General features: G+C 39.2%; 1 protein-coding gene across 9 annotated transcripts in view; it reads left to right on the forward strand.

Moving 5' to 3' along the window:
- KCNMA1 (potassium calcium-activated channel subfamily M alpha 1) overlaps nt 1-27009 on the forward strand; it is a 940359-nt gene that overhangs the window by 574916 nt on the left and 338434 nt on the right. For all 9 annotated transcript variants that reach the window (XM_053692132.1, XM_053692131.1, XM_053692126.1 and 6 more), the window contains exon 9: nt 1230-1321. In XM_053692132.1, the coding sequence (XP_053548107.1) occupies nt 1230-1321 (92 nt within the window). The remainder of the gene's footprint in view (nt 1-1229; nt 1322-27009) is intronic.

The following is a 27009-nucleotide window of genomic DNA, read 5'->3' on the forward strand; positions in this document are numbered from 1 at the left end:
CTTGTGCACTGAGAATATCTAGTTATGCTTCACAATCATGCACGTGCAGAGAAAATGCTACCACTGAAACAGTTACGTTTTACTAGAAGCATTTTTGCCAATATATGTTTATTGCCAATAGGTTCATACCCAAGCATGTACTTTTTCTATGTGCATTTAAATTTTGACAAGAATGTGCCTTTAGGACCCTTTAACTCTAGAAAAGAAAAGTAATTATTGTTCGAAAATATACTTTTAAATATCACATATTTGATTTAATTCTATTAAATGTAGGCATTCTTTACACCTCTTCTTCATAGACTTTTATAATTCTGCATTTTTTTTTTCTTTTGCTCATCTTACATTAAGGGAAAGTATATTCAAAATTAAACTTTCATGATTCAAATAGAGCGGCAATTTTAAGCAACTTTCTAATTTACTCCTATTATCAATTTTTCTTCATTCTCTCTGTATCTTTATTTAAAAAAGTAAGAATGTAAGCTTATCAGCAAGCGCTACCCAGGTGCTGAACAAAAAATGGTCCGGCTTCTAAGTTTACATTCTTGCTTTTTAAAAATAAAGATAACCAAGAGAATTAAAAAAAAATTATAATAGGGGGCCGATTTATCATCAGTCTGTCCAACATGATCCACTGACAGACATTGATGAATGCCGACAACATACGCTGTCAGCATTTATCATTGCACAAGCAGTTCTTGTGAACTGCTTGTGCAATGCCGCCCCCTGCAGATTTGCGGCTAATCGGCCGCTAGCACGGGGTGTCAATCAACCAGCCTCATAGCAGGTGGACCAGTTAAGGAGCACCGGTCTTAAGACCGCTGTTTCATAACGGCTGTTTCCGGCGAGCCTGAAGGCTCGCGCGGAAACAGGGGCCATTAGAAAGTTGCTTACATTTGCATGCTCTACCTGAATAATGAAAGTTTAATTTTGACTAGACGATCCCTTTAGTTTAACCAATTAATAAAGCTAGTTCTTTCTACTCGTTTCAGTGTAGAATTTAACTGAAATCTGGTGTATTGTGGGCCTTTAAAGCAGGAGACCTGTTTTGTTTTTAGTGAACGATTTATACCAACGGGTTTGTCCTTCCGAACCCAACCTGTTTGTGCTCCCTGTCAAGTTCTGAAGATGTTCCCCCATATCCTCCCACAGTGCTGAGCTTGTCCTTCTCTGGAATAGACGTCCTTTCTTTCTTTTTAGTCTTCTTTTCTGTCTCCTGTCTTCCTTCCTAGGCCATGTTTGCCAGCTACGTCCCCGAAATCATAGAGTTAATAGGAAACCGAAAGAAATATGGTGGTTCATATAGTGCAGTTAGTGGACGGAAGTAAGTATTGTCTGTTTCATTGGTCTCGCTGCTGCAGGGCAAACCTCTCTGCATGCTATTTGTTCTTTGTTTTTTTTTTCTTCCGTTTCTCGTTCCACGCACTCAGGCAATGTTTGCTCGATACGTCCCTGAAATTGCTGCTCTCATCCTTAATCGGAAGAAATATGGAGGGACATTTATCTCAACAAGAGGGAGAAAGTAAGTTTTTTTTTTAAAAAACATTTTTATTTACTTTTTTCAAACCGGCTAATAAGTGAGATTTTAAAGGTATTCCATATTGAAGAACAGAATATCATGATATTCCCACATAGCAAATGCATTACTTTTTGTTTAAAACTACTTTATAAATTAATATGTGTTGAACTCAATAATCTAAGGTAATTTCCACATTGCAATTTGGCAGTTGGAATTCTGAGATTAAAAAGATTCCAAGCCTAGAATTAAAGGGACAGAAAACCCCATTTTTTTCTTTCAGAATTCAGATAGAACATACAATTTTAAACAACTTTCCAATTTACGTCTATTATCAAATTTGAGTCATTCATGTGGTATCCTTTGTTGAAGGAGCAGAAATGCACTGAACTCATCCAGTGAGCCAATAAAAAAGGCATATATGTGCAGCCACCAATAGGAAGCTACTGCTCTTAAGTGCAACACTTCTCCTGATCCTGCCTAGGCATGCTTTTTAACAAAGGATACCAAAAGAATGAAGTAAATTGGAAAAGTTGTTCAAAATTGCATGTTCTCTCTTGTTCAAATTTGACTTCACTGTCCCTTTAATTGCACCTTATATCATATATTTAGAATACACATTATGGTATTGTACATAGTCACAGGTATGCCTTTTATTTAAGAAAAAAACCTGTCAATTCCCAGTGTTTGATAGGAATATATGGTATGTTGTAAAAGCAGGCCCTATTACGAACTGAAACTTTGTTTTTTTATACATGGTGCAGCCTAAAACTTAGTGTTGGTATTGAGTAAACTGTGATGCTAAATACTTCAAACAAAAATATTTCAGCAAATACATTTCAATTAGAAACAAATTAAAATTGAAAGTTGATACATTAATATTATTGAAATTGACGCAACACTCACATAAAACAGTAAATTAAATTGTGTCCACATATGTATCCAAAAAATAAAGCATTGATTCTATTTCAGTTTAAAAAAACAAACACCTTTTTTAAGTACAGGTAATCAGGTATAGGTAAGGGCATATTAATTTCGGCAGCCCTGAGCCATCACTAAAAGTAAGTCCAATATAATGTCAGATTACGAGTGGCACGCTTTTGTTAGCAAGAGGAGCGTAAATGCGATTGCGAGATTGCGGCGTTCTTTACACGCTAATTCATATTTCAAGTGGTACGCTGTTTAAATTACTGCAAATTCATTTGCCCAAACTCGCCGTAATTTATGCTCCCCATATTTTCTATGGCCAATGTTGAGCAGCAATGTACTCTCGTATTACAAATTGAAATTTTAAGGTAATCTAACCTTACCTTAAAAAAAAACAAAAAACTAAAATTACAGAAAATTTTTAAAAACTTCCATTTCAGAATTTCTTTTTTACTACCAAAAATAGTTATGCCTATTTTAAAACCGCACTTAACCCCCCCCCCCCACCACCATTAAATAAAAAAACTATGCTTACACTAAACTATAACAATAGCCCTTAAAAATGCTTTATGTAGGGCATTTCCCAAAGGTGACTTAGCTCTTTAAAAAAAACAAAAACAAAAAAAACCCCACCAATCTACAAGTAACCCCCCACGCCCCACCAAAAAAAGGATATCTAAAAGGGCATTTAGCTCTTTATCCCCCCTCCCCCCCAAAAAAAAACTAACCTAAAAAAAAAATAAAAAAAAAATCCTATCACTAAACCCTAAAGATGGTATTCACCAAAGTTAATTCCTGGCGGTGCTCCATCTTCATTGCAGCGGCGGCGGTCCATCTAGAGTAGTGGGGTAGTTTGCAATGTGGGGGTGCGACGTTTTAGGGGTTAATAGTTTAGTAGGGTCGTTTGCAATGTGGGAGTGTGGCAGTTCAGGGGTTAATAGGGTAGTGGGGACTTTACCGTGGGCTGTGTGGCGGTTTAGGGGTTAATAATGTACTACTTTGGAGGCTTAGGTGTTATTAGAGTAGGGGGCTTTTGGCGATTCGGGTGAGCAAGTATGGGTGTTAGGTTTTTGTTGGTTTTTTTTCACTTTTCTCTCTCCTTTGAAGTCTGTCAGGGAGTACGTTAATGTGGTCGCGATATTGTAACTTCTTTGCGCATGTCGGGTGAGCTCGCGAGCAAAAATATTTACTTTCAACTTGTAATACGTGTGCTACCTGACGCAGGGGTCAAGCATAGTTAGCCTGCTCGTAATCCAGCCCATAATGTTTAAAAGGGACATAAACCACTTCCTGCTTTTATGTAAAAATTGTACTTTGTACCACGCTCCCTAAAGAGCCAAAAAGTAACATCTGTATCCTAAGTTTCAAAATGCTGCAAATTGTGTAAACCATTTGATTTGCAGGTTACAGAATTAGCTTTTTGTCCTCTCTAGGACATAAAGTAGCAATTTTTTTTGCACTAAAGGATTAAATGGACATGAAACTCAAATTTTGTCTTTCATGATTTAGATAAAGGGGCCGATCTATCATGGCCCGAATTGGGCCAAATACTTTTGTTTCTGCGTGAGTCCTCAGGCTCGCCGGAAACAGGAGTTAAGAAGCAGCGGTATTAAGACTGCTGCTCCTTAACTCGTCCGTTCTGGTGAACTGCTTGTGCAATGTTAAATGCCGACAGCTTATGCTGTCGACATTCAGCGATGTCTGGCGGGCATGATCTGCCACAGCGAATCATGTCCGCCAGACATCGATAAATCAGCCCCATTGTCTGCAATTTTAAACAACTTTATTTTTTTAAATTACATTTCTGTTATTCTCTTGGTATCCTTTATTGAAAAGCATATCTAGGTAGGCTCAGGCACACCATTGCACTACTGGGAGCTAGCTGAACTAATCTGGAGATCCAATGACAAGAAGCATATGTGTACGGCCACCAATCAGCTGTTAGCTCCTCTAAGTGCATTGCTGCTCCTGAGCTTGCCTTCGTATGTTTTTCAGCAAATAATATCAAGAGAACAAAGCAATTTAGATAATAGAATTAAATTGAAATGTTGTTTAAATTTGCATGTTCTATCTGAATCATGACAATTTAATTCTGACTTTACTGTCTCTTTAATCTCTTTTTATATCTGATGTCTACTGGAAAAAGGAACATTAACGAAGTAAAGTCAAGAAGATTAATTATTTTTAAAGGGGGGATTTTTTTCTCCTATGTAATAATCTACATCTATAGTTTTATATAATCCCAGGGAACTCACCATTATCACTAGCAGATAGACTGGAATACCTTTAAAATCTTTCTATGAGCCCAACCAAGGATGCCCAATTTTTTCATTTCTTTGTGTCCTTCGGAAGTCAGAGGCCTTGTGCGCTCACAGGTAAACAAATTGAGATAATTATGAGCTTTCCTTTGTCCCCATTTGGAACTACATTGTCACAAGTAATATGTTTAAAAAAAAAACACTTAGAGGTGCAGTCCCATGTATAAACCAATGTGATTTAAAGATATTGTATTTGTAAAGGGAATGATGAACATTTTAAAGGGTCAAAAACTTAAAACATAAGTGGGACTATTTGCTACATGATACAATTCAAAGTAATAACTATATCTATTTAAAGGGACATCATAGGGCAAAACTTATATTTCCTGATTTATTAGAGCATATCGTTTTAGCACTAATGACCCTGCAAATCTATGGTGTTAGTTAACATATTGCTTCAGATCCAAAAACAACTGCTGATCCTGAGAAGGGATGGCCAGCGACTCATGGGGTTATCCAGCAGCTGCTGATTAGCTCAGAGGCTGCGTCTGTTCAGGACCAGAAGTTCTTAGTGGCTCACAAGTGGAACTTTAACTATGTGTTTAACCCATTTCAGAGTCAGTAGTAAAATGATATGCTCTTTCAAAATAAATTGTACTCAGTGAATGATGCCTAATGCACACCCCTGGCAGCTATAACATAGAATACAGAGAAGATAACTGGTGCTTAACCGCTGTACACACTATTGACAGGTAATTTAAGAAAGTGTATAGTTTGTACACAACCAATCAGTTTTTCTGTCTGGCTCAAGATTGACTCCAGGGGCCACACAAAAATCTCTGCCCAGAATAATATGTTAAAAGAGGATTTTTTTTTAGAAACCCCCCCATTAATTTATCTCTTCAACAATATATCATATAGCAGCCTAATAGCTACATTTGTGTTTTAGTTGTATGTCCCCTTAAAAAGGTACATATGTTAGGTTTTTTTGTGTGTCAATTATATATTGTTTGTTTGCACAAAATAAGAGGATCTCACTATTGGAACACTTTTATTTTAAGGTTAGATATTAAAGGGACGTTGAACATCTCTTATGTCTGTGTAAAGAATGTGATTCATTCCACTCTCCCTAGAGGTGCCAAAAACAAATTCTGTAACTTAGGTTTTAAAAATGCTGCAATTTGCTGAAACCAGCTATTTCATTTGCAGAATTTGCTTTTTGATTCTTAAGGGAAAGTGTTACAAGTTTTACACAATAGCAAGAGGTGTTCAGTGCACATTTATGTTGATTTCTGCAAGTCTGGATGTTAAATGGTATAGTTGGAAGTAGCTTTTGTATCTAAAAATGTATTTAATTTAGATTTTGAAATAAAATCTAACTGTGCTATTGAATAGAACAAAAGTCCGGTTACAGAAGTGATTATTGCTTTAATACATGTTGGATTAGTCAGTGTATGAGACATGGGCACACCGTGGATTATAGCCACAAAATATTGTCATACTCATATTTCCCGGATGAGGAAGGATCATGTGTTACACGACAGATAGGCATCAGATTAACATAGAAAGTGCAGCAACTTAAAGGGACACTGAACCCAATTTTTTTCTTTCATGATTCAGATAGAGCATGATATTTTAAGCAACTTTCTAATTTACTCGTATAATCAAATTTTCTTTGTTCTCTTGCTATCTTTACTTTAAAAGCAGGAATGTAAATCTTAGCAGCCAGCCCATTTTAGGTTCAGCACCATGGATAGCGCTTGCTTATTGGTGGCTGACATTTACCCACCAATAAGCAAGCATAACCCAGGTTCTCAACCAAAAATGGTCCGGCTACTATCACATTCCTACTTTTTAAATAAAGATAGCAAGAGAACAAAGAAAAAATGATAATAGGAGTAAATTAGAAAGTTGCTTAAACTTGCTGCTCTATCTGAATCATGAAAGAAAAAAATTGGGTTTAGTGTCCCTTTAAAGGGGCATGAAACCCAAATTTTTTGTCATGATTCAGACAGAACATACAATTTTAAACAACTTTATAAATTACTTCTATTATCAAATGTGCCTCCTTCTCTTCGTATTCTTTGTTGAAGGAGCAGCCATGCACTACTAGGAGATGGTACATCAAGTGAGCCAATGGCAGAGGCATATGTGTGCTGACACCAATCAGCAGCTAGCTCCCAGTAGCGCATTGCTTCTCCAGAGCCCTACCTAGGTATGCTTTTTAACAAATTTGATATTAGAAGTAAATTGGACCGCAGTTTAAAAATTGCATGCTCTGTCCGAACCAAAAGAATAAATAAATAATTGGAGTTTGAGTTTATTGTAACCAACACTGAGTGTTGTTTCTTCTGTTAAGTGTGATCAGTCCACGGGTCATCATTACTTCTGGGATATTAACTGCTCCCCTACAGGAAGTGCAAGAGGATTCACCCAGCAGAGCTGCATATAGCTCCTCCCCTCTACGTCACTCCCAGTCATTCTCTTGCACCCAGCAACTAGATAGGTCGTGTGAGAGGACTATGGTGATTATACTTAGTTTTATATCTTCAATCAAAAGTTTGTTATTTTAAAATAGCACCGGAGTGTGTTATTACCTCTCTGGCAGAGTTTGAGGAAGAATCTACCAGAGTTTTGCTATGATTTTAGCCGGAGTAGTTAAGATCATATTGCTGTTCTCGGCCATCTGAGGAGTGAGGTAAACTTCAGATCAGGGGACAGCGGGCAGATGAATCTGCATAGAGGTATGTAGCAGTTTTTATTTTCTGACAATGGAATTGATGAGAAAATCCTGCCATACCGATATAATGTCATGTATGTATACTTTACACTTCAGTATTCTGGGGAATGGTATTTCACTAGAATTACACTGTAAGAAATACATAAAGCTGTTTAATAACTAGAGATTATGTTTAACGTTTTTGCTGGAATGTAAAATCGTTTTCATTTGCTGAGGTACTGAGTGAATAAATGTTTGGGCACCATTTTTCCACTTGGCAGTTGCTTAAATCTGTTTTTTCTGTCAGTTTCTGTTCTCCCTCACTGCTGTGTGTGTGGGGGAGGGGCGCTTTTACTATGCATCAAATATTTCAGTCAGCAACTCATTGTATTCCCTGCATGATCTGGTTCATCTCTACAGAGCTCAGGGGTCTTCAAAACTTATTTTGAGGGAGGTAATTTCTCTCAGCAGAGCTGTGAGAATTATAGTTTGACTGAAATAAAAACTTTTATTCTGTAATTTGTTTCCTGCTTTCAGAAATTGTTATCTTTGCTAATGGGATTAAACCTTTGCTAAAGTTGTGTTGTTTACAAGGATTGAGGCTATAACTGTTTCAATTTATTAATTTTTAACTGTCATAGATCTTCTGTGCTTCTTAAAGGCACAGTACGTTTTAATATTATTCTATTTGAATTGTATTTCCAAGTTGCAAGTTTATTTGCTAGTGTGTTAAACATGTCTGATTCAGAAGATGATACCTGTGTCATTTGTTGCAATGCCAAAGTGGAGCCCAATAGAAATTTATGTACTAACTGTATTGATGCTACTTTAAATAAAAATCAATCTGTACAAATTGAACAAATTTCACCAAACAACGAGGGGAGAGTTATGCCGACTAACTCGCCTCACGTGTCAGTACCTACATCTCCCGCTCAGAGGGAGGTGCGTGATATTGTAGCGCCGAGTACAGCTGGGCGGCCATTACAAATCACATTACAGGATATGGCTACTGTTATGACTGAAGTTTTGGCTAAATTACCAGAACTAAAAGGTAAGCGTGATCACTCTGGGGTGAGAACAGAGTGCGCTGATAATATTAGGGCCATGTCAGACACTGCGTCACAGGTGGCAGAACATGAGGACGGAGAACTTCATTCTGTGGGTGACGGTTCTGATCCAAACAGACTGGATTCAGATATTTCAAATTTTAAATTTAAACTGGAAAACCTCCGTGTATTACTAGGGGAGGTGTTAGCGGCTCTGAATGATTGTAACACAGTTGCAATACCAGAGAAAATGTGTAGGTTGGATAAATATTTTGCGGTACCGACGAGTACTGAGGTTTTTCCTATACCTAAGAGACTTACTGAAATTGTTACTAAGGAGTGGGATAGACCCGGTGTGCCGTTCTCACCCCCTCCGATATTTAGAAAAATGTTTCCAATAGACGCCACCACAAGGGACTTATGGCAAACGGTCCCTAAGGTGGAGGGAGCAGTTTCTACTTTAGCTAAGCGTACCACTATCCCGGTGAAGGATAGCTGTGCTTTTTCAGATCCAATGGATAAAAAGTTAGAGGGTTACCTTAAGAAAATGTTTGTTCAACAAGGTTTTATATTGCAACCCCTTGCATGCATTGCGCCGATCACGGCTGCAGCGGCATTCTGGATTGAGTCTCTGGAAGAGAACATTGGTTCAGCTACTCTGGACGACATTACGGACAGGCTTAGAGTCCTTAAACTAGCTAATTCATTCATTTCGGAGGCCGTAGTACATCTTACTAAACTTACGGCGAAGAATTCAGGATTCGCCATTCAGGCACGCAGGGCGCTGTGGCTAAAATCCTGGTCAGCTGATGTTACTTCTAAGTCTAAATTGCTTAATATACCTTTCAAAGGGCAGACCTTATTCGGGCCCGGGTTGAAAGAGATTATCGCTGACATTACAGGAGGTAAAGGCCATGCCCTGCCTCAGGACAAAGCCAAAGCCAAGACTAGACAGTCTAGTTTTCGTTCCTTTCGTAATTTCAAAGCAGGAGCAGCATCAACTTCCTCTGCACCAAAACAGGAAGGAGCTGTTGCTCGCTACAGACAAGGCTGGAAACCTAACCAGTCCTGGAACAAGGGCAAGCAGACTAGGAAACCTGCTGCTGCCCCCAAAACAGCATGAATTGAGGGCCCCCGATCCGGGATCGGATCTAGTGGGGGGCAGACTTTCTCTCTTCGCCCAGGCTTGGGCAAGAGATGTTCAGGATCCCTGGGCGCTAGAGATAATATCTCAGGGATACCTTCTGGACTTCAAATACTCTCCTCCAAGAGAGAGATTTCATCTGTCAAGATTGTCAACAATCCAGACAAAGAAAGAGGCTTTTCTACGCTGCGTACAAGAGCTCTTGTTAATGGGAGTAATCCATCCAGTTCCACGATCGGAACAGGGACAGGGGTTTTACTCAAATCTGTTTGTGGTTCCCAAAAAAGAGGGAACTTTCAGACCAATCCTGGACTTAAAGATCCTAAACAAATTCCTAAGAGTTCCATCGTTCAAGATGGAGACTATTCGGACAATTTTACCTATGATCCAAGAGGGTCAGTACATGACCACTGTTGATTTAAAAGATGCTTACCTGCACATACCGATTCACAAAGATCATTACCGGTACCTAAGGTTTGCCTTCCTAGACAGGCATTACCAGTTTGTGGCTCTTCCATTCGGATTGGCTACAGCGCCAAGAATCTTCACAAAGGTTCTGGGTGCTCTTCTGGCGGTACTAAGACCGCGGGGAATCTCGGTAGCTCCATACCTAGACGACATTCTGATACAAGCTTCAAGCTTTCAAACTGCCAAATCTCATACAGAGTTAGTGCTGGCATTTCTAAGGTCACATGGATGGAAGGCGAACGAAAAGGAAAGTTCACTCGTTCCACTCACAAGAGTTCCCTTCCTGGGGACTCTTATAGATTCTGTAGAAATGAAGATTTACCTGACAGAGGACAGGCTATCAAGACTTCAAAGTGCTTGCCGCACTCTTCATTCCATTCAACACCCGTCAGTGGCTCAATGTATGGAGGTAATCGGCTTAATGGTAGCGGCAATGGACATAGTACCCTTTGCACGCTTACACCTCAGACCACTGCAACTGTGCATGCTAGGTCAGTGGAATGGGGATTACTCAGACTTATCCCCTTCTCTGAATCTGGATCAAGAGACCAGAAATTCTCTTCTATGGTGGCTTTCTCGGCCACACCTGTCCAGGGGGATGCCATTCAGCAGACCAGACTGGACAATTGTAACAACAGACGCCAGCCTTCTAGGTTGGGGTGCCGTCTGGAATTCCCTGAAGGCTCAGGGACTATGGAGTCAGGAGGAGAGTCTCCTGCCAATAAACATTCTGGAATTGAGAGCAGTTCTCAATGCCCTCCTGGCTTGGCCCCAGTTGACAACTCGGGGGTTCATCAGGTTTCAGTCGGACAACATCACGACTGTAGCTTACATCAACCATCAGGGAGGGACAAGAAGCTCCCTAGCTATGATGGAAGTATCAAAGATAATTCGCTGGGCAGAGTCTCACTCTTGCCACCTGTCAGCAATCCACATCCCGGGAGTGGAGAACTGGGAGGCGGATTTCTTAAGTCGTCAGACTTTTCATCCGGGGGAGTGGGAACTTCATCCGGAGGTCTTTGCCCAAATACTTTGACGTTGGGGCAAACCAGAGATAGATCTCATGGCGTCTCGACAGAACGCCAAGCTTCCTCGTTACGGGTCCAGATCCAGGGATCCAGGAGCAGTCCTGATAGATGCTCTGACAGCACCTTGGGACTTCAGGATGGCTTACGTGTTTCCACCCTTCCCGTTGCTTCCTCGATTGATAGCCAGAATCAAACAAGAGAGAGCATCAGTGATTCTAATAGCACCTGCGTGGCCACGCAGGACTTGGTATGCAGACCTGGTGGACATGTCATCCTGTCCGCCTTGGTCTCTACCTCTGAAACAGGACCTTCTGATACAGGGTCCCTTCAAACATCAAAATCTAACTTCTCTGAAGCTGACTGCTTGGAAATTGAACGCTTAATTTTATCAAGACGTGGGTTTTCTGAGTCAGTTATTAGTACCTTAATACAGACTAGGAAACCTGTTACCAGAAAGATTTACCATAAGATATGGCGTAAATACCTACATTGGTGTGAATCCAAAGGTTACTCTTGGAGTAAGGTTAGGATTCCTAGGATATTGTCTTTTCTACAAGAAGGTTTAGAAAAGGGTTTATCTGCTAGTTCATTAAAGGGACAGATCTCAGCTCTGTCCATTCTGTTACACAAACGTCTGTCAGAAGTTCCTGACGTCCAGGCTTTTTGTCAGGCTTTGGCCAGGATTAAGCCTGTGTTTAAAACTGTTGCTCCACCATGGAGTTTAAACCTTGTTCTTAATGTTTTACAGGGCGTTCCGTTTGAACCCCTTCATTCCATTGATATAAAGTTGTTATCTTGGAAAGTTCTATTTTTAATGGCTATTTCCTCGGCTCGAAGAGTCTCTGAATTATCAGCCTTACATTGTGATTCTCCTTATTTGATTTTTCATTCGGATATGGTAGTCCTGCGTACTAAACCTGGGTTCTTACCTAAGGTAGTTACTAACAGGAATATCAATCAAGAGATTGTTGTTCCTTCTTTATGCCCAAATCCTTCTTCAAAGAAGGAACGTCTACTGCACAACCTGGATGTAGTCCGGGCTCTAAAATTTTACTTGCAGGCAACTAAGGAATTCCGACAAACGTCTTCTCTGTTTGTCATTTACTCTGGGCAGAGGAGAGGTCAAAAAGCTTCCGCTACCTCTCTTTCTTTTTGGCTTCGTAGCATAATTCGTTTAGCTTATGAGACTGCTGGACAGCAGCCCCCTGAAAGAATTACAGCTCATTCTACTAGAGCTGTGGCTTCCACTTGGGCCTTCAAGAATGAGGCCTCTGTTGAACAGATTTGCAAGGCTGCAACTTGGTCTTCGCTTCATACTTTTTCCAAATTTTACAAATTTGACACCTTTGCTTCATCGGAGGCTATTTTTGGGAGAAAGGTTCTTCAGGCAGTGGTTCCTTCTGTATAAAGAGTCTGCCTATCCCTCCCGTCATCCGTGTACTTTTGCTTTGGTATTGGTATCCCAGAAGTAATGATGACCCGTGGACTGATCACACTTAACAGAAGAAAACATAATTTATGCTTACCTGATAAATTCCTTTCTTCTGTAGTGTGATCAGTCCACGGCCCGCCCTGTTTTTAAGGCAGGTAAATATTTTTTAATTTATACTCCAGTCACCACTTCACCCTTGGCTTTTCCTTTCTCGTTGGTCCTTGGTCGAATGACTGGGAGTGACGTAGAGGGGAGGAGCTATATGCAGCTCTGCTGGGTGAATCCTCTTGCACTTCCTGTAGGGGAGCAGTTAATATCCCAGAAGTAATGATGACCCGTGGACTGATCACACTACAGAAGAAAGGAATTTATCAGGTAAGCATAAATTATGTTTTTTTCATTGTTATTGCGCTATTTATAGGCTGCTGCAATTTAAATCTCAAAATCTAATTGATTAAATTCTCAACAACCTAAAACTTTTATTTAGCATTATATGTAACCTACATTACAGTCCCAGAGCCTCCCAGAAATAATGATCAAATTACATTACATTCTGCTCAATTCATTTTCTTTGGAATTCTACAGTGATTTCAATATCAGAAACGTTGACAAGGTGGAAACACAGCATAAGATCAGTTTCTTTCTATTTTACATGAACAATTAAAGGGACAGTCTACTCCAGAATTCTTATTGTTTTAAAAGATAGATAATCCCTTTATTACCCATTCCCCAGTTTTGCATAACCAACACAGTTATATAAATACACTTTTTACCTCTGTGATTACCTTGTATCTAAGGCTCTGCAGACTGCCCCCTTATTTCAGTTCTTTTGACAGGCTTACATTTCAGGCAATTAGTTCTGACTCTTAAATAACTCCACAGGCGTGAGCACAATTGTGTCTATATGGCACCGATGAACTAACGCCCTCTAGCAGTGAAAAACTGTCAAATGCATTAAGATAAGAGGTGGCCTTCAAGGGCTTAGAAATTAGCATATGAGCCTACCTAGGTTTAGCTTTCAACTAAGAACACCAAGAGAACAAAGCAAATTTGATGATAAAAGTAAATTGGAAAGTTGTTTAAATTTGCATGCCCTATCTGAATCATGAAAGTTTAATTCTGACTGGAATGTCCCTTTAAAGGGACAGTCAACACAAAATGTGTTATTGTTTAAAAAGATAGATAATCCCTTTATTACCCATTCCCCAGTTTTACACAGAAAACATGGTTATAGTAATACACTTTTTATCTCTGTGATTACCTTGTATCTAAGCATCTCCTGACTGTCCCCTGATCACATGACTATTTATTTATTATCTATTGACTTACATTGAAGCCAATTAGTGCTGTGCTGTGCACAACCCACGGGCGTCAGCACAATATTATCTATGGTTCACATGAACTAGTACTCCTCTGTTGTGAAAAGCTAATACAAAAACATGTGATAAGAGGCTGTATGTAGTGGCTTAGAAACAGGCAGAAATTTAGAGGTGTAAAGGTTATAAAGTATGTTAATATAACAATTTTGGTTGTGCAAAGCTGATGAATGGGTAGTAAAGGCGTTACCTATCTTTTTAAACAATAACAATTTTTTTGTTGACTGTCCCTTTAATAGAATTATATAGAAGAGTTAATATTGCTTTCCCTAATTTGTTACAGAACATCTAATGCTTTTTTGTTTAGGACATTTAAGCCTTGTAGAAATAATGGTACAAGTGTTTTAACCATAGTGTCCAGCTTTTACTGTTGCAGGGGGGATAAAGTGTGACATAAAGTGTTTGCTAAAGGTGGTTTAACACCTCCTATTGGTTGTAGACACGTGATTCAATATACTTACTAACCACACTACATAACTTTACATTTTTCTCTTTTTCCTTTTAGATTAGATTTCCCAGGCGAACTTTCAAACATTTCAAACAAATTTATAACAATGATCAATGTAAAATATTTGATTGGTGAATATTAACATTCTCAAAACAAAATGAAAATAAATGTGTCTGAGTTTTACTCTTTAAAGGGACAAGAAACGCCAATTTTTTATTTCATAATTCGGATAGAACATACAATTTTTAACATCTTTCAAAATTTACTTTTTATTATCAAATTTGCTTCATTCTCATGTAATCCTTTGCATAAGGAACAGCACTACTGGCAGCTAGCTGTACAAATCTGTTTAGCCAATCACAAGAGACAAATATGTGCAGGCACCAATCACCAGCTAGTTCCTACTAGTGTAGGATATGTATGTATTCATTTTCAACAATAGATACCAAAAGAACAAAGCACATTTGAAAATAGAAGGGATCTTAAAAGTGTGTGAAAATGTTATGCTCTATCTGATGCTTGCAAGACTATCCCTTTAAGTTTGACAGCGATAGAAAGCTGAAACAATATGTTTCTATGACAGCCTAGGAATTAACCCACTGATTGCCCACATCACCAACTGTTTGATAAATAAAGATGCTCATGAAAGCACAACCCAATTATCACACCACCGTTAATGTGCCCAAACTTGTTCTGTTTCAGCCAATGAATGGTTATTACAATAGTTTACACACAGACAAAGGATAATGAGACATTTATTTTTATTAACTGAGAACAGATTACTGCTTAAATACTTATTATAAAAAGTAAGACATAAAAAATATATTTATAAATAAATAAATGGTTGACATCAGGTAGTTTATGAACATAATGTGCCTTTATTCTACTTTTTCCCCCCCCTCAAAATAACTTTGTTTTTATTGGTTATTTTCAAGAAGACTTTATTAGATCTTTTATTATAACTTTTACATTTGCTTTGATTTTTTTGATTTTTGTTGTTGCCAGTCCCTACTTTTGATAATTCATTAAAGGGACATAATACTCATATGCTAAATCACTTGAAACTGATGCAGTATAGCTGTAAAAAGCTGACAGGAAAATATCACCTGAGCATCTCTATGTAAAAAAGGAAGATATTTTACCTCACAATCTCCTCAGCTCAGCAGAGTAAGTTCTGTGTAAAAAGTTATACTCAGCTGCTCCCAGCTGCAGGTAAAAAAATTTAAAAAAATGAGGAAATGAACAGCAGCCAATCAGCATCAGCAGTGCTGAGGTCATGAACTCTTACTGTGATCTCATGAGATTTGACTTAACTCTCATGAGATTTCATAGTAAGCTTCCTTTACCTGATTGGTGAAATAATATGAGAGTGCACGATGCTAGTCCCTTCAGATGTCCCAGGACAAACACACTAAAATGCTGCTTAGAAATCCTTTACAATGGGAGGTGGCTACTGAGGAACTTTTGAGGTAAAATATCTTTCTTTTTTACATAGAGATGTTCAGGTGATATTTTCTAGACAGCTTTTTACAGCTATGCTGCATCACTTTCAAGTGTTTAAACATTTGGGTATTATGGCCCTTTAAATATTTTGCACATATACACATTTGAGTCCTGCCCTAGAGTTTAATAATCACTGTAATACTCTTAACAGAATGAAGCTACTACAAAATGATTAATTCTGAGTATTTTATGTCTACATAACTACTTTGCTGCCAGAGATATTGCAAATCAACCTATTGCAAGAAGATTATAATCAAAAAATTAAGAAATCTGTTGAATATTAGTAAGTCAGTTTTGTACGTATGAGTCCAGTATCTATCAGCAACTTGTATCTAAATTATAGGGTAAATTATCTCCTGGGAAAGTCTTTGTGTTCCTTCTTCACTTGGGAAATTCCATATCCTCCCTTTGTTAGGTGACATGTAATTAGTTATGTACTTGGTAAATAAGACCGGACTAGATCTGTAGTCACTGTTTTGGTTACACGTATAGGCCCAGCAAAATTGTATGTGCGTGCATCTCTGTGTCTTACAGTGGCCTTACAGGTCCTTGTGGGAAGCGGTATATGTCCCCCTCCACATCTTCAGTCCTGAAGCCTCTCCGTTCGGGTAGGGCAGCTGATTGGGTAGTGCCTCCAAATCCTCCTCCGCTACTTGATCGATGCCACTGAATATGCCCCACCTCCTATGATGCGGGCTACCTGGTATTGCTGGGAACGTTCCTTTAATTGGGCTGTCCAGTTATACATCCGTATGAACCACTGCTGCCAATCGGTAATAGATACTGGGCTTTATTGAAATGAGTCTTTAGTGACTGGTCTAAACACAGCTCTCTCCAGCTGTAATTATATCAAATAAAAAATGCCAAAAGACCAGTAGCCATTTGAAAGCAATAGTAGCTGTGTATTGCTTCACACTATCGTAACAAAATAAGTGTGTGCAGACTTGTAGCAAATTCTTATTGCAAGAAGATTGTTTTGCAGATTACTAATTCCTTTTAAAAGTGTGCTGCTTCTTCCGATCCCATCATTAGGATCAAATCATAACTGTCTGAGGCATGGTTTTATGTGCTATGCGGCCCACCTTGTGACTGCTTCTTCATATATAGGTTTTATTGACTGAAGAAATTCTGTATTATATGACTTGCTTATTAAAGGGATATGAAACCCACTTTTTGTCTTTCGTGATTCAGATAGAGCACACAATTTTAAAGGGACACTGAACCCAAATTTTTTCTTTCATGATTCAGATAGAGCATGCAATTTTAAGCAACTTTCTAATTTACTTCTATTATCAATTTTTCTTCGTTCTCTTGCTATCTTTATTTGAAAAAGAAGGCATCTAAGTTTTTTTATTGGTTGAGACCTCTGGACAGCACTTTTTTATTGGTGGATTAATTTATCCACCAATCAGCAAGAACAACCCAGGTTGTTCACCAAAAATGGGACGGCATCTAAACTTACATTCTTGCATTTCAAATAAAGATACCAAGAGAATGAAGAAAATTTGATGATAGGAGTAAATTAGAAAATTGCTTAAAATTTCATGCTCTATCTGAATCACAAAAGAAAAAAATTGGGTTCACTGTCCCTTTAAGCAACTTTCTAATTTACTTCTATTTATTATTATTTTTCTTCGTTCTCTTGGTATCTTTATTTGAATAAATGTAGCCACCAATCAGCAAGCGCTAAAGTTGCTTAAAATTGCTGCTCTACCTGAATCATGGACATTTTGGGTGTCAAATCCCTTTAAATCCCCAAATTATTTGCAGCACATTACTTTGCATTTTTGTTCATATCAGACTGAACATAAGCTCAATATAAGCATAAAACACAAACAGGACAAGAATAGTGGACAAAATATATAATGAAAGTACTTGGCAGTTATTTAACTATAAATAATGTAATATTTTTTGGAAATTAGAATTTGAGTTTTATTAAGAATGAAGTTAATTAGAATTAACTCTTTAGAATCACCTGCTTTTGGGGAATACACATATATTTTATCTGAATACTGCTGAATAATTTGTATGTCTAATAGTTAAAGGGGCAATCCCTTTTAGGACTAATATAATTATATTTACAACACAAATCTTTAAGCCTAGACTGGGAGATTTCAGGCGTGTTCATTTTTAGACAATTAATCCAAGTAGTGTTTTTTATTATTTATTGGCACTTTTATTAACTTATTAACTAATCAATAAATTAAAGACTAAATTAAAATTGATTAATTCATTCATTTGTTAAAGGAATAAAATATACATTTTAATGATCTAATGAATAAATTAGCCAACTAGTTTTATTTAGTTAATTGGTAAGGCATTTTATTTTAAAGTGCCCTTCGTGATTTGTGAAAGAAAACTGTGAATTATGTGAAAAATGTTATTAGAGATAGAAAAATAATGTACGTCTATATCAGATTACTTGTCAGTTTGATTTCTTACACTTTGTATGAAATTGACATGTGGCTTCGGAGGTTTCGTATGCAAACAAATGCAGAAGAATGCGGAGCAACACACTAAGATCTGTCAAATCTAGATCCGAAAAATCCAAATACACATGTCTAGTATCAAACAATAATAAGCACCGCTGGTGTTTTTTTTTTTATCTGCCTCTATCTTATGGTTCTTTGCAGAGGACACTGTAAGATGCACAAGAATACTGCTGACAAAACTGTCCTTAAAGGGACATGAAACCTACATTTTTTTATTTCGCGATTTAGAAAGTAGATGCAATTTTAAACAACTTTTCAATTTACCTGTATTATTTTATTATTTAATTTGCTTCATTCTCTTGATATCCTTTGTTGGAAAGCATATCTAAATAGGCTTAGGAGCTGCTGATTGGTGACTGCACATAGATGCCTCGTTTGATTGGCTCACCCATGTGCATTGCTATTTCATTAACAAAGAATATCTGAAGAATAAAGCAAATTAGATAATAGAAGTCAATTGGAATGTTGTTTAAAATGGTATTCTCTATCTTAATCATGAAATAAATATTTTGGGTTTCATGTCCCTTTAAGATACATATTTTATTTTCTGCAAACAAGAATAAAACTTTGAAAACTGTTGAATTTTCTTCAACACAAACAGATTTGTGTTAATAAAGTAGGCAAATTATGTATATGGGATTGCACCTTTAACTTCAGACCAGCAGTGTTTACACAAAATTTAGAAATATTTACCACTAATGTTAATGATGGAAAAGCCCTTTATATATATCTATATCCTACCTGCAATTGTTTCCTATCCTCATCATGAAGGAGGTTAGAAAAGATTTGATGATGTAACAAGATTGATGGAAAAGAGCAGTAATTTATGGACTCTTTTGTATGCGTTTGGTTTGGAATATCAAGGGAGAGTTTAAGAGATTGACATTAATTGGCAGTTATTTATTGATGATCAGATGTCAATAAATAAAACTCTGCCGTTGATAGGTCTAGTTATTTGTGTTTTACTGCTTTCTATGCTGTTTGTATCTGTGCTGACGTGTGCCATAGTAATTTGTTTCAAGATGTTGGTGATATCAAGTTTATTAAAATATGATTCATGTATGTGTAAAGACATTGTGTGAGATCTGATGTAATGTTATTTTATAATGCTATTTTTCATATATTCCTTACTTGAACTAGCATATCATGTGAAATATAACCTGGTTAAGAAAAAAATACATCAACCTAAAGCTAATCAGATTTATATTGTGCACTCTTCTTGTCAAATTGTGGTTCTACACACACACGTACATACATACGTACGTACATATATACGCACACATAAACACACACACACTCATATACAAACATACACACACATACACGCATAGACACACACACACATACATATACACATATACATACACAGACACACATATATACATACACAGACACACACACGTACGTACATACAGACATACACAGACACATACATATACACACACAGAAACACACACACACACATACATATATACACACACACACTTTATATTGAAAAGTATGTGGAGATCCGTACTAATTATTGAGTTCAGGTATTTCAGCCACACCCATTGCTAGCAGTAGATATGAAATCTCCATAGCCAAAAGAAGGATGTACAATGGGTTGTACTGAAGAGCTTAGTGACTTAAAAAGTGGCACTGCCACAGGATGCCACCTTTGCCACAAGTTCATGAAACTTCTGATCTACTTGCTCTTGCCCTGTGAACTGTAAGTGTTGTTATTGTGAAGCAGAAGCATCTAGGAGGAACAACAGATGAAGTGTAGACTGTACAAACTCACAGGGAGGGGCTGTCAAGTGCTGAAGTGTGTATCTATCATCAGTTGCATCACTTGCTACAGAGTTCCAAACTGCCTCTGGAAGAAAAATCAGCATAAGAATTGTGTGTCGGGAACTTCATGACATGGGTTTTGTTTCCATGGCTGAGCAGCTGTACACAGGCCTCACATCAACACGTGCAATACCAAGCGTCTGCTGGAGTGATGTAAAAGCATTCTGTCACTGGCTCCTGTAGCATTGGAAATGTGTCCTCTGGAGTGATAAATCACGGACTATCTGTCAGTCTGATGGAAGAATATGGGTGTAGTTAATACCAGGAGAACGCTATCTACCAGAATGCATAGGACTTACTGTAAAGTTTGAAGGAGGAGGGATAATGATCTGGGGCTGTTTTTCAGGGTTTGGGCTAGGTCCCTTGGTTACAGTAAAGGGTCATCTTAATGCTACAAGATGCACAGATATTTTCCAATTTTGTGGCAACAGTTTGAAGAAGGCCTTTTTCTGTTCCAGTATGACTGTGCCCCTGTGCACAAAGCTAGGTTCATGAAGACATGATTTGTTGAGTTTGGTGCTGAGGAACTCGAGTTGGCCTGCACTTACCTCAACCCCATTCAACACCTTTGGGATGAATTGAAACACTGATTGCAAACCAGACCTTCTCGTTTAACATCAGTGCCTGACCTCACAAATGCTCTTTTGGCTGAATGAGGACAAATTCCAGCAGAAACACTCCAAAATATTGTGGCAAGCCTTCCCAGAAGACAGTGTTCCCTCTAAGGCCAGTTTTGTGTGCGACCCAGTAGTGAAACAGATAACTAGTTAACCGCTCGTTGCAAAACTGACCTTTGATGGAAAACTGCGCTGTGTGTGTTTATACACTACTGTTTAAAAGTCTTAGGCCACTATTAGATTTGTTGTTTTAGCAAAGTTTTAATGACCATCCATAATTATTTTTTGGTCTCTTTATTAAGATACAAACAGAAAATACAGGAAATATGTACACAAAATAAAAAAAAACATAATTTCTCTTGTTAAGTGTATCCAGTCCACGGATCATCCATTACTTATGGGATATTCTCCTTCCCAACAGGAAGTTGCAAGAGGATCACCCACTGCAGAGCTGCTATATAGCTCCTCCCCTAACTGTCATATCCAGTCATTCTCTTGCAAGCCTCAACCAAGATGGAGGTCGTAAGAGGAGTGTGGTGTTTTATACTTAGTTTATTCTTCAATCAAAAGTTTGTTATTTTTAAATGGTGCCGGAGTGTACTGTTTATCTCAGGCAGTATTTAGAAGAAGAATCTGCCTGCGTTTTCTATGATCTTAGCAGAAGTAACTAAGATCCATGGCTGTTCTCACATATTCTGAGGAGTGAGGTAACTTCAGAGAGGGAATGGCGTGCAGGTTTTCCTGCAATAAGGTATGTGCAGTTAATATTTTTCTAGGGATGGAATTTGCTAGAAAATGCTGCTGATACCGAACTAATGTAAGTAAAGCCTTAAATGCAGTTATAGCGACTGGTATCAGGCTTATTAATAGAGATGCATACTCTTATAAAAATGTAATATAAAACGTTTGCTGGCATGTTTAATCGTTTTTATATGTATTTGGTGATAAAACTTATTGGGGCCTAGTTTTTTTCCACATGGCTGGCTTGAATTTGGCCTAGAAACAGTTTTCTTAGGCTTTCCACTGTTGTAATATGAGTGGGAGGGGCCTATTTTGCCGCTTTTTGGACAGCAAAAATTACAGACACAGACATCCAGCTTCTTCCTGCATGATCCAGGACATCTCTGGAGGGCTCAAAAGGCTTCAAAGTCGTTTTTGAGGGAGGTAAAAAGCCACAGTAGAGCTGTGGCAGTTGTTGTGACTGTTTGAAAAAAAAACAAAAAAAACGTTTTTGTCTTTTATTATCTTTTGGGTATTAAGGGGTTAATCATCCATTTGCAAGTGGGTGCAATGCTCTGCTAACTTGTTACATACACTGTAAAAATTTCGTTAGTGTAACTGCCTTTTTTCACTGTTATTTCAAATTTTGACAAAATTAGTGTTTCTTAAAGGTGCAGTAACGTTTTTTATATTGCTTGTAAACTTGTTTAAAGTGTTTTCCAAGCTTTCTAGTCTCATTGCTAGTCTGTTTAAACATGTCTGACACAGAGGAAACTACTTGTTCATTATGTTTGAAAGCCATGGTGGAGCCCCATAGGAGAATGTGTACTAAATGTATTGATTTCACCTTAAACAGTAAAGATCAGTCTTTAAATATAAAAGAAATATCACCAGAAGATTCTGACGAGGGGGAAGTTATGCCGACTAACTCTCCCCACGTGTCAGACCCTTCGCCTCCCGCTCAGGGGATGCACGCTAATATGGCGCCAATTACATCAGGGACGCCCATAGCGATTACCTTGCAGGACATGGCTGCAATCATGAATAATACCCTGTCAGAGGTATTATCCAGGTTGCCTGAATTAAGAGGCAAGCGCGATTGCTCTGGGGTTAGGAGAAATACAGAGTGCGCAGATGCTGTAAGGGCCATGTCTGATACTGCGTCACAATATGCAGATCATGAGGACGGAGAGCTTCAGTCTGTGGGTGAAATCTCTGATTCGGGGAATCCTGATTCAGAGATTTCTAATTTTAAGTTTAAGCTTGAGAACCTCCGTGTGTTGCTTGGGGAGGTATTAGCTGCTCTGAATGACTGTAACACAGTTGCAGTACCAGAGAAATTGTGTAGGCTGGATAAATACTATGCGGTACCGGTGTGTACTGATGTTTTTCCTATAACTAAAAGGCTTACAGAATTATTAGCAAGGAGTGGGATAGACCGGGTGTGCCTTTTTCCCCACCTCCTATATTTAGAAAAATGTTTCCAATAGACGCCACTACACGGGACTTATGGCAGACGGTCCCTAAGGTGGAGGGAGCAGTTTCTACTTTAGCAAAGCGTACTACTATCCCGGTTGAGGACAGTTGTGCTTTTTCAGATCCAATGGATAAAAAATTGGAGGGTTACCTTAAGAAAATGTTTATTCAACAAGGTTTTATTTTTCAGCCCCTTGCATGCATTGCGCCTGTCACGGCCGCAGCAGCATTTTGGTTTGAGGCCCTGGAAGAGGCCATCCATACAGCTCCATTGACTGAAATTATTGACAAGCTTAGAACACTTAAGCTAGCTAACTCATTTGTTTCTGATGCCATTGTTCATTTGACTAAACTAACGGCTAAGAATTCAGGATTCGCCATCCAAGCGCGTAGGGCGCTATGGCTTAAATCCTGGTCAGCTGACGTGACTTCGAAGTCTAAATTACTCAACCTTTCCTTTCAAGGGGCAGACCTTATTCGGGCCTGGTTTGAAGGAAATTATTGCTGACAGGAGGTAAGGGTCACACCCTTCCTCAGGACACGGCCAAAGCAAAGGCCAAACAGTCTAATTTTTGTGCCTTTCGAAATTTCAAGGCAGGTGCAGCATCAACTTCCTCCGCTTCAAAACAAGAGGGAACTTTTGCTCAATCTAAGCAGGCCTGGAAACCTAACCAGTCCTGGAACAAAGGCAAGCAGGCCAGAAAGCCTGCTGCTGCCTCTAAGACAGCATGAAGGAACGGCCCCCTATCCGGCGACGGATCTAGTAGGGGGCAGACTTTCTCTCTTCGCCCAGGCGTGGGCAAGAGATGTTCAGGATCCCTGGGCGTTGGAGATCATATCTCAGGGATATCTTCTGGACTTCAAAGCTTCCCCTCCACAAGGGAGATTTCATCTTTCAAGGCTATCTGCAAATCAGATAAAGAAAGAGGCATTCCTACGCTGTGTGCAAGACCTCCTAGTTATGGGAGTGATCCATCCAGTTCCGCGGACGGAACAAGGACAGGGTTGTTATTCGAATCTGTTTGTGGTTCCCAAAAAGAGGGAACCTTCAGACCAATTTTGGATCTAAAGATCTTAAACAAATTCCTCAGAGTTCCATCTTTCAAAATGGAAACTATTCGGACCATCCTACCCATGATCCAAGAAGGTCAGTACATGACCACAGTGGACTTAAAGGATGCCTACCTTCACATACCGATTCACAAAGATCATCATCGGTTTCTAAGGTTTGCCTTTCTAGACAGGCATTACCAATTTGTAGCTCTTCCCTTCGGGTTGGCTACAGCCCCGAGAATCTTTACAAAGGTTCTGGGCTCACTTCTGGCGGATCTAAGACCGCGAGGCATAGCGGTGGCTCCGTGTCTAGACGACATCCTGATACAGGCGTCAAGCTTTCAAGTTGCCAAGTCTCATACAGAAATAGTTCTGGCATTTCTGAGGTCGCACGGGTGGAAAGTGAACGAGGAAAAGAGTTCTCTATCCCCACTCACAAGAGTCTCCTTCTTAGGGACTCTTATAGATTCTGTAGAAATGAAAATTTACCTGACGGAGTCCAGGTTATCAAAACTTCTAAATGCTTGCCGTGTTCTTCACTCCATTCCACGCCCTTCGGTAGCTCAGTGTATGGAGGTAATCGGCTTAATGGTAGCGGCAATGGACATAGTGCCATTTGCGCGCCTTCATCTCAGACCGCTGCAATTATGCATGCTGAGTCAGTGGAATGGGGATTACACAGATTTGTCCACTCTGCTAAATCTGGATCAAGAGACCAGAGATTCTCTTCTCTGGTGGTTGTCTCGGGTACACCTGTCCAAGGGTATGACCTTTCGCAGGCCAGATTGGACAATTGTAACAACAGATGCCAGCCTTCTAGGTTGGGGTGCAGTCTGGAATTCCCTGAAGACACAGGGATCGTGGACTCAGGAGGAGAAACTCCTTCCAATAAATATTCTGGAGTTAAGAGCGATATTCAATGCTCTTCTGGCTTGGCCTCAGTTAGCAACACTGAGGTTCATCAGATTTCAGTTGGACAACATCACGACTGTGGCTTATATCAACCATCAAGGGGGAACCAGGAGTTCCCTAGTGATGTTAGAAGTCTCAAATATAATTCGCTGGGCAGAGTACCACTCTTGCCACCTGTCAGCAATCCATATCCCAGGCGTGGAGAACTGGGAGGCGGATTTTCTAAGTCGTCAGACTTTCCATCCGGGGGAGTGGGAACTCCATCCGGAGGTGTTTGCTCAGTTGATTCATCGTTGGGGCAAACCAGAGTTGGATCTCATGACGTCTCGCCAGAACGCCAAGCTTCCTTGTTACGGATCCAGGTCCAGGGACCCAGAAGCGACGCTGATAGATGCTCTAGCAGCGCCTTGGTTCTTCAACCTGGCTTATGTGTTTCCACTGTTTCCTCTGCTCCCTCGACTGATTGCCAAAATCAAACAGGAGAGAGCATTGGTGATTCTGATAGCACCTGCGTGGCCAGGCAGGACTTGGTATGCAGAAGACCTAGTGGACATGTCATCCTTTCCACCATGGACTCTGCCTCTAAGACAGGACCTTCTGATACAAGGTCCTTTCAATCATCCAAATCTAATTTCTCTGAGACTGACTGCATGGAGATTGAATGCTTGATTCTATCAAAGCGTGGCTTCTCTGAGTCAGTCATTGATACTTTAATACAGGCACGAAAGCCTGTTACCAGGAAAATCTACCACAAGATATGGAGTAAATATCTTTATTGGTGTGAATCCAAGAATTACTCATGGAGTAAGGTTAGAATTCCTAGAATATTGTCTTTTCTCCAAGAGGGCTTGGACAAAGGATTATCAGCTAGTTCCTTAAAGGGACAGATTTCTGCTCTGTCTATTCTTTTGCACAAGCGTCTGGCAGAGGTTCCAGACGTCCAGGCATTTTGCCAGGCTTTGGTTAGAATTAAGCCTGTGTTTAAACCTGTTGCTCCCCCGTGGAGCTTAAACTTGGTTCTTAAAGTTCTTCAAGGAGTTCCGTTTTATCTTGGAAAGTTCTGTTTTTGATGGCTATTTCCTCGGCTCGGAGAGTCTCTGAGCTATCTGCCTTACAATGTGATTCTCCTTATCTGATTTTTCATGCAGATAAGGTAGTCCTGCGTACCAAACCTGGGTTTTTACCTAAGGTGGTTTCTAACAAGAATATCAATCAAGAGATTGTTTTTCCATCATTGTGTCCTAATCCTTCTTCAAAGAAGGAACGTCTTTTACATAATCTGGACGTAGTCCGTGCCTTGAAGTTTTACTTACAAGCTACTAAAGATTTTCGTCAAACATCTACCCTGTTTGTCGTTTACTCTGGACAGAGGAGAGGTCAAAAAGCTTCGGCAACCTCTCTTTCCTTTTGGCTTCGGAGCATAATACGCCTAGCCTATGAGACTGCTGGACAGCAGCCCCCTGAAAGGATTACAGCTCATTCTACTAGAGCTGTGGCTTCCACCTGGGCCTTTAAAAATGAGGCCTCTGTTGAACAGATTTGCAAGGCCGCGACTTGGTCTTCGCTTCACACTTTTTCCAAATTTTCCAAATTTGATAATTTTGCTTCTTCGGAGGCTGTTTTTGGGAGAAAGGTTCTTCAGGCAGTGGTTCCTTCCGCTTAATCCTGCCTTGTCCCTCCCATCATCCGTGTACTTTAGCTTTTGTATTGGTATCCCATAAGTAATGGATGATCCGTGGACTGGATACACTACAAGAGAAATAAATTTATCAGGTAAGCATAAATTATGTTTTTCAGAACAAAATGGCTTCTTCAGGCAAAAGTCAGTGTTTAGTGTGACCTCCCTTGGTACTAAGCACATCTTGAACTCTTTTGAGGAGTCTGTCCTGAAGTTTTCTGAAGTAATCTTCTGGTATATTATACCAGGCTTTTTTCAGCACTTCACAGAGTTCTTCTTTAGATTTAGGTTGTCTTTTATATATTTCTCTGTCCAGATGATCCCATACTGCCTTTATAATATTCAGGTCTGGACTCTGTGGAAGCCGGT

The sequence above is a fragment of the Bombina bombina genome, chromosome 9 (assembly GCF_027579735.1).
Source record: "Bombina bombina isolate aBomBom1 chromosome 9, aBomBom1.pri, whole genome shotgun sequence".
NCBI lineage: Eukaryota > Metazoa > Chordata > Amphibia > Anura > Bombinatoridae > Bombina > Bombina bombina.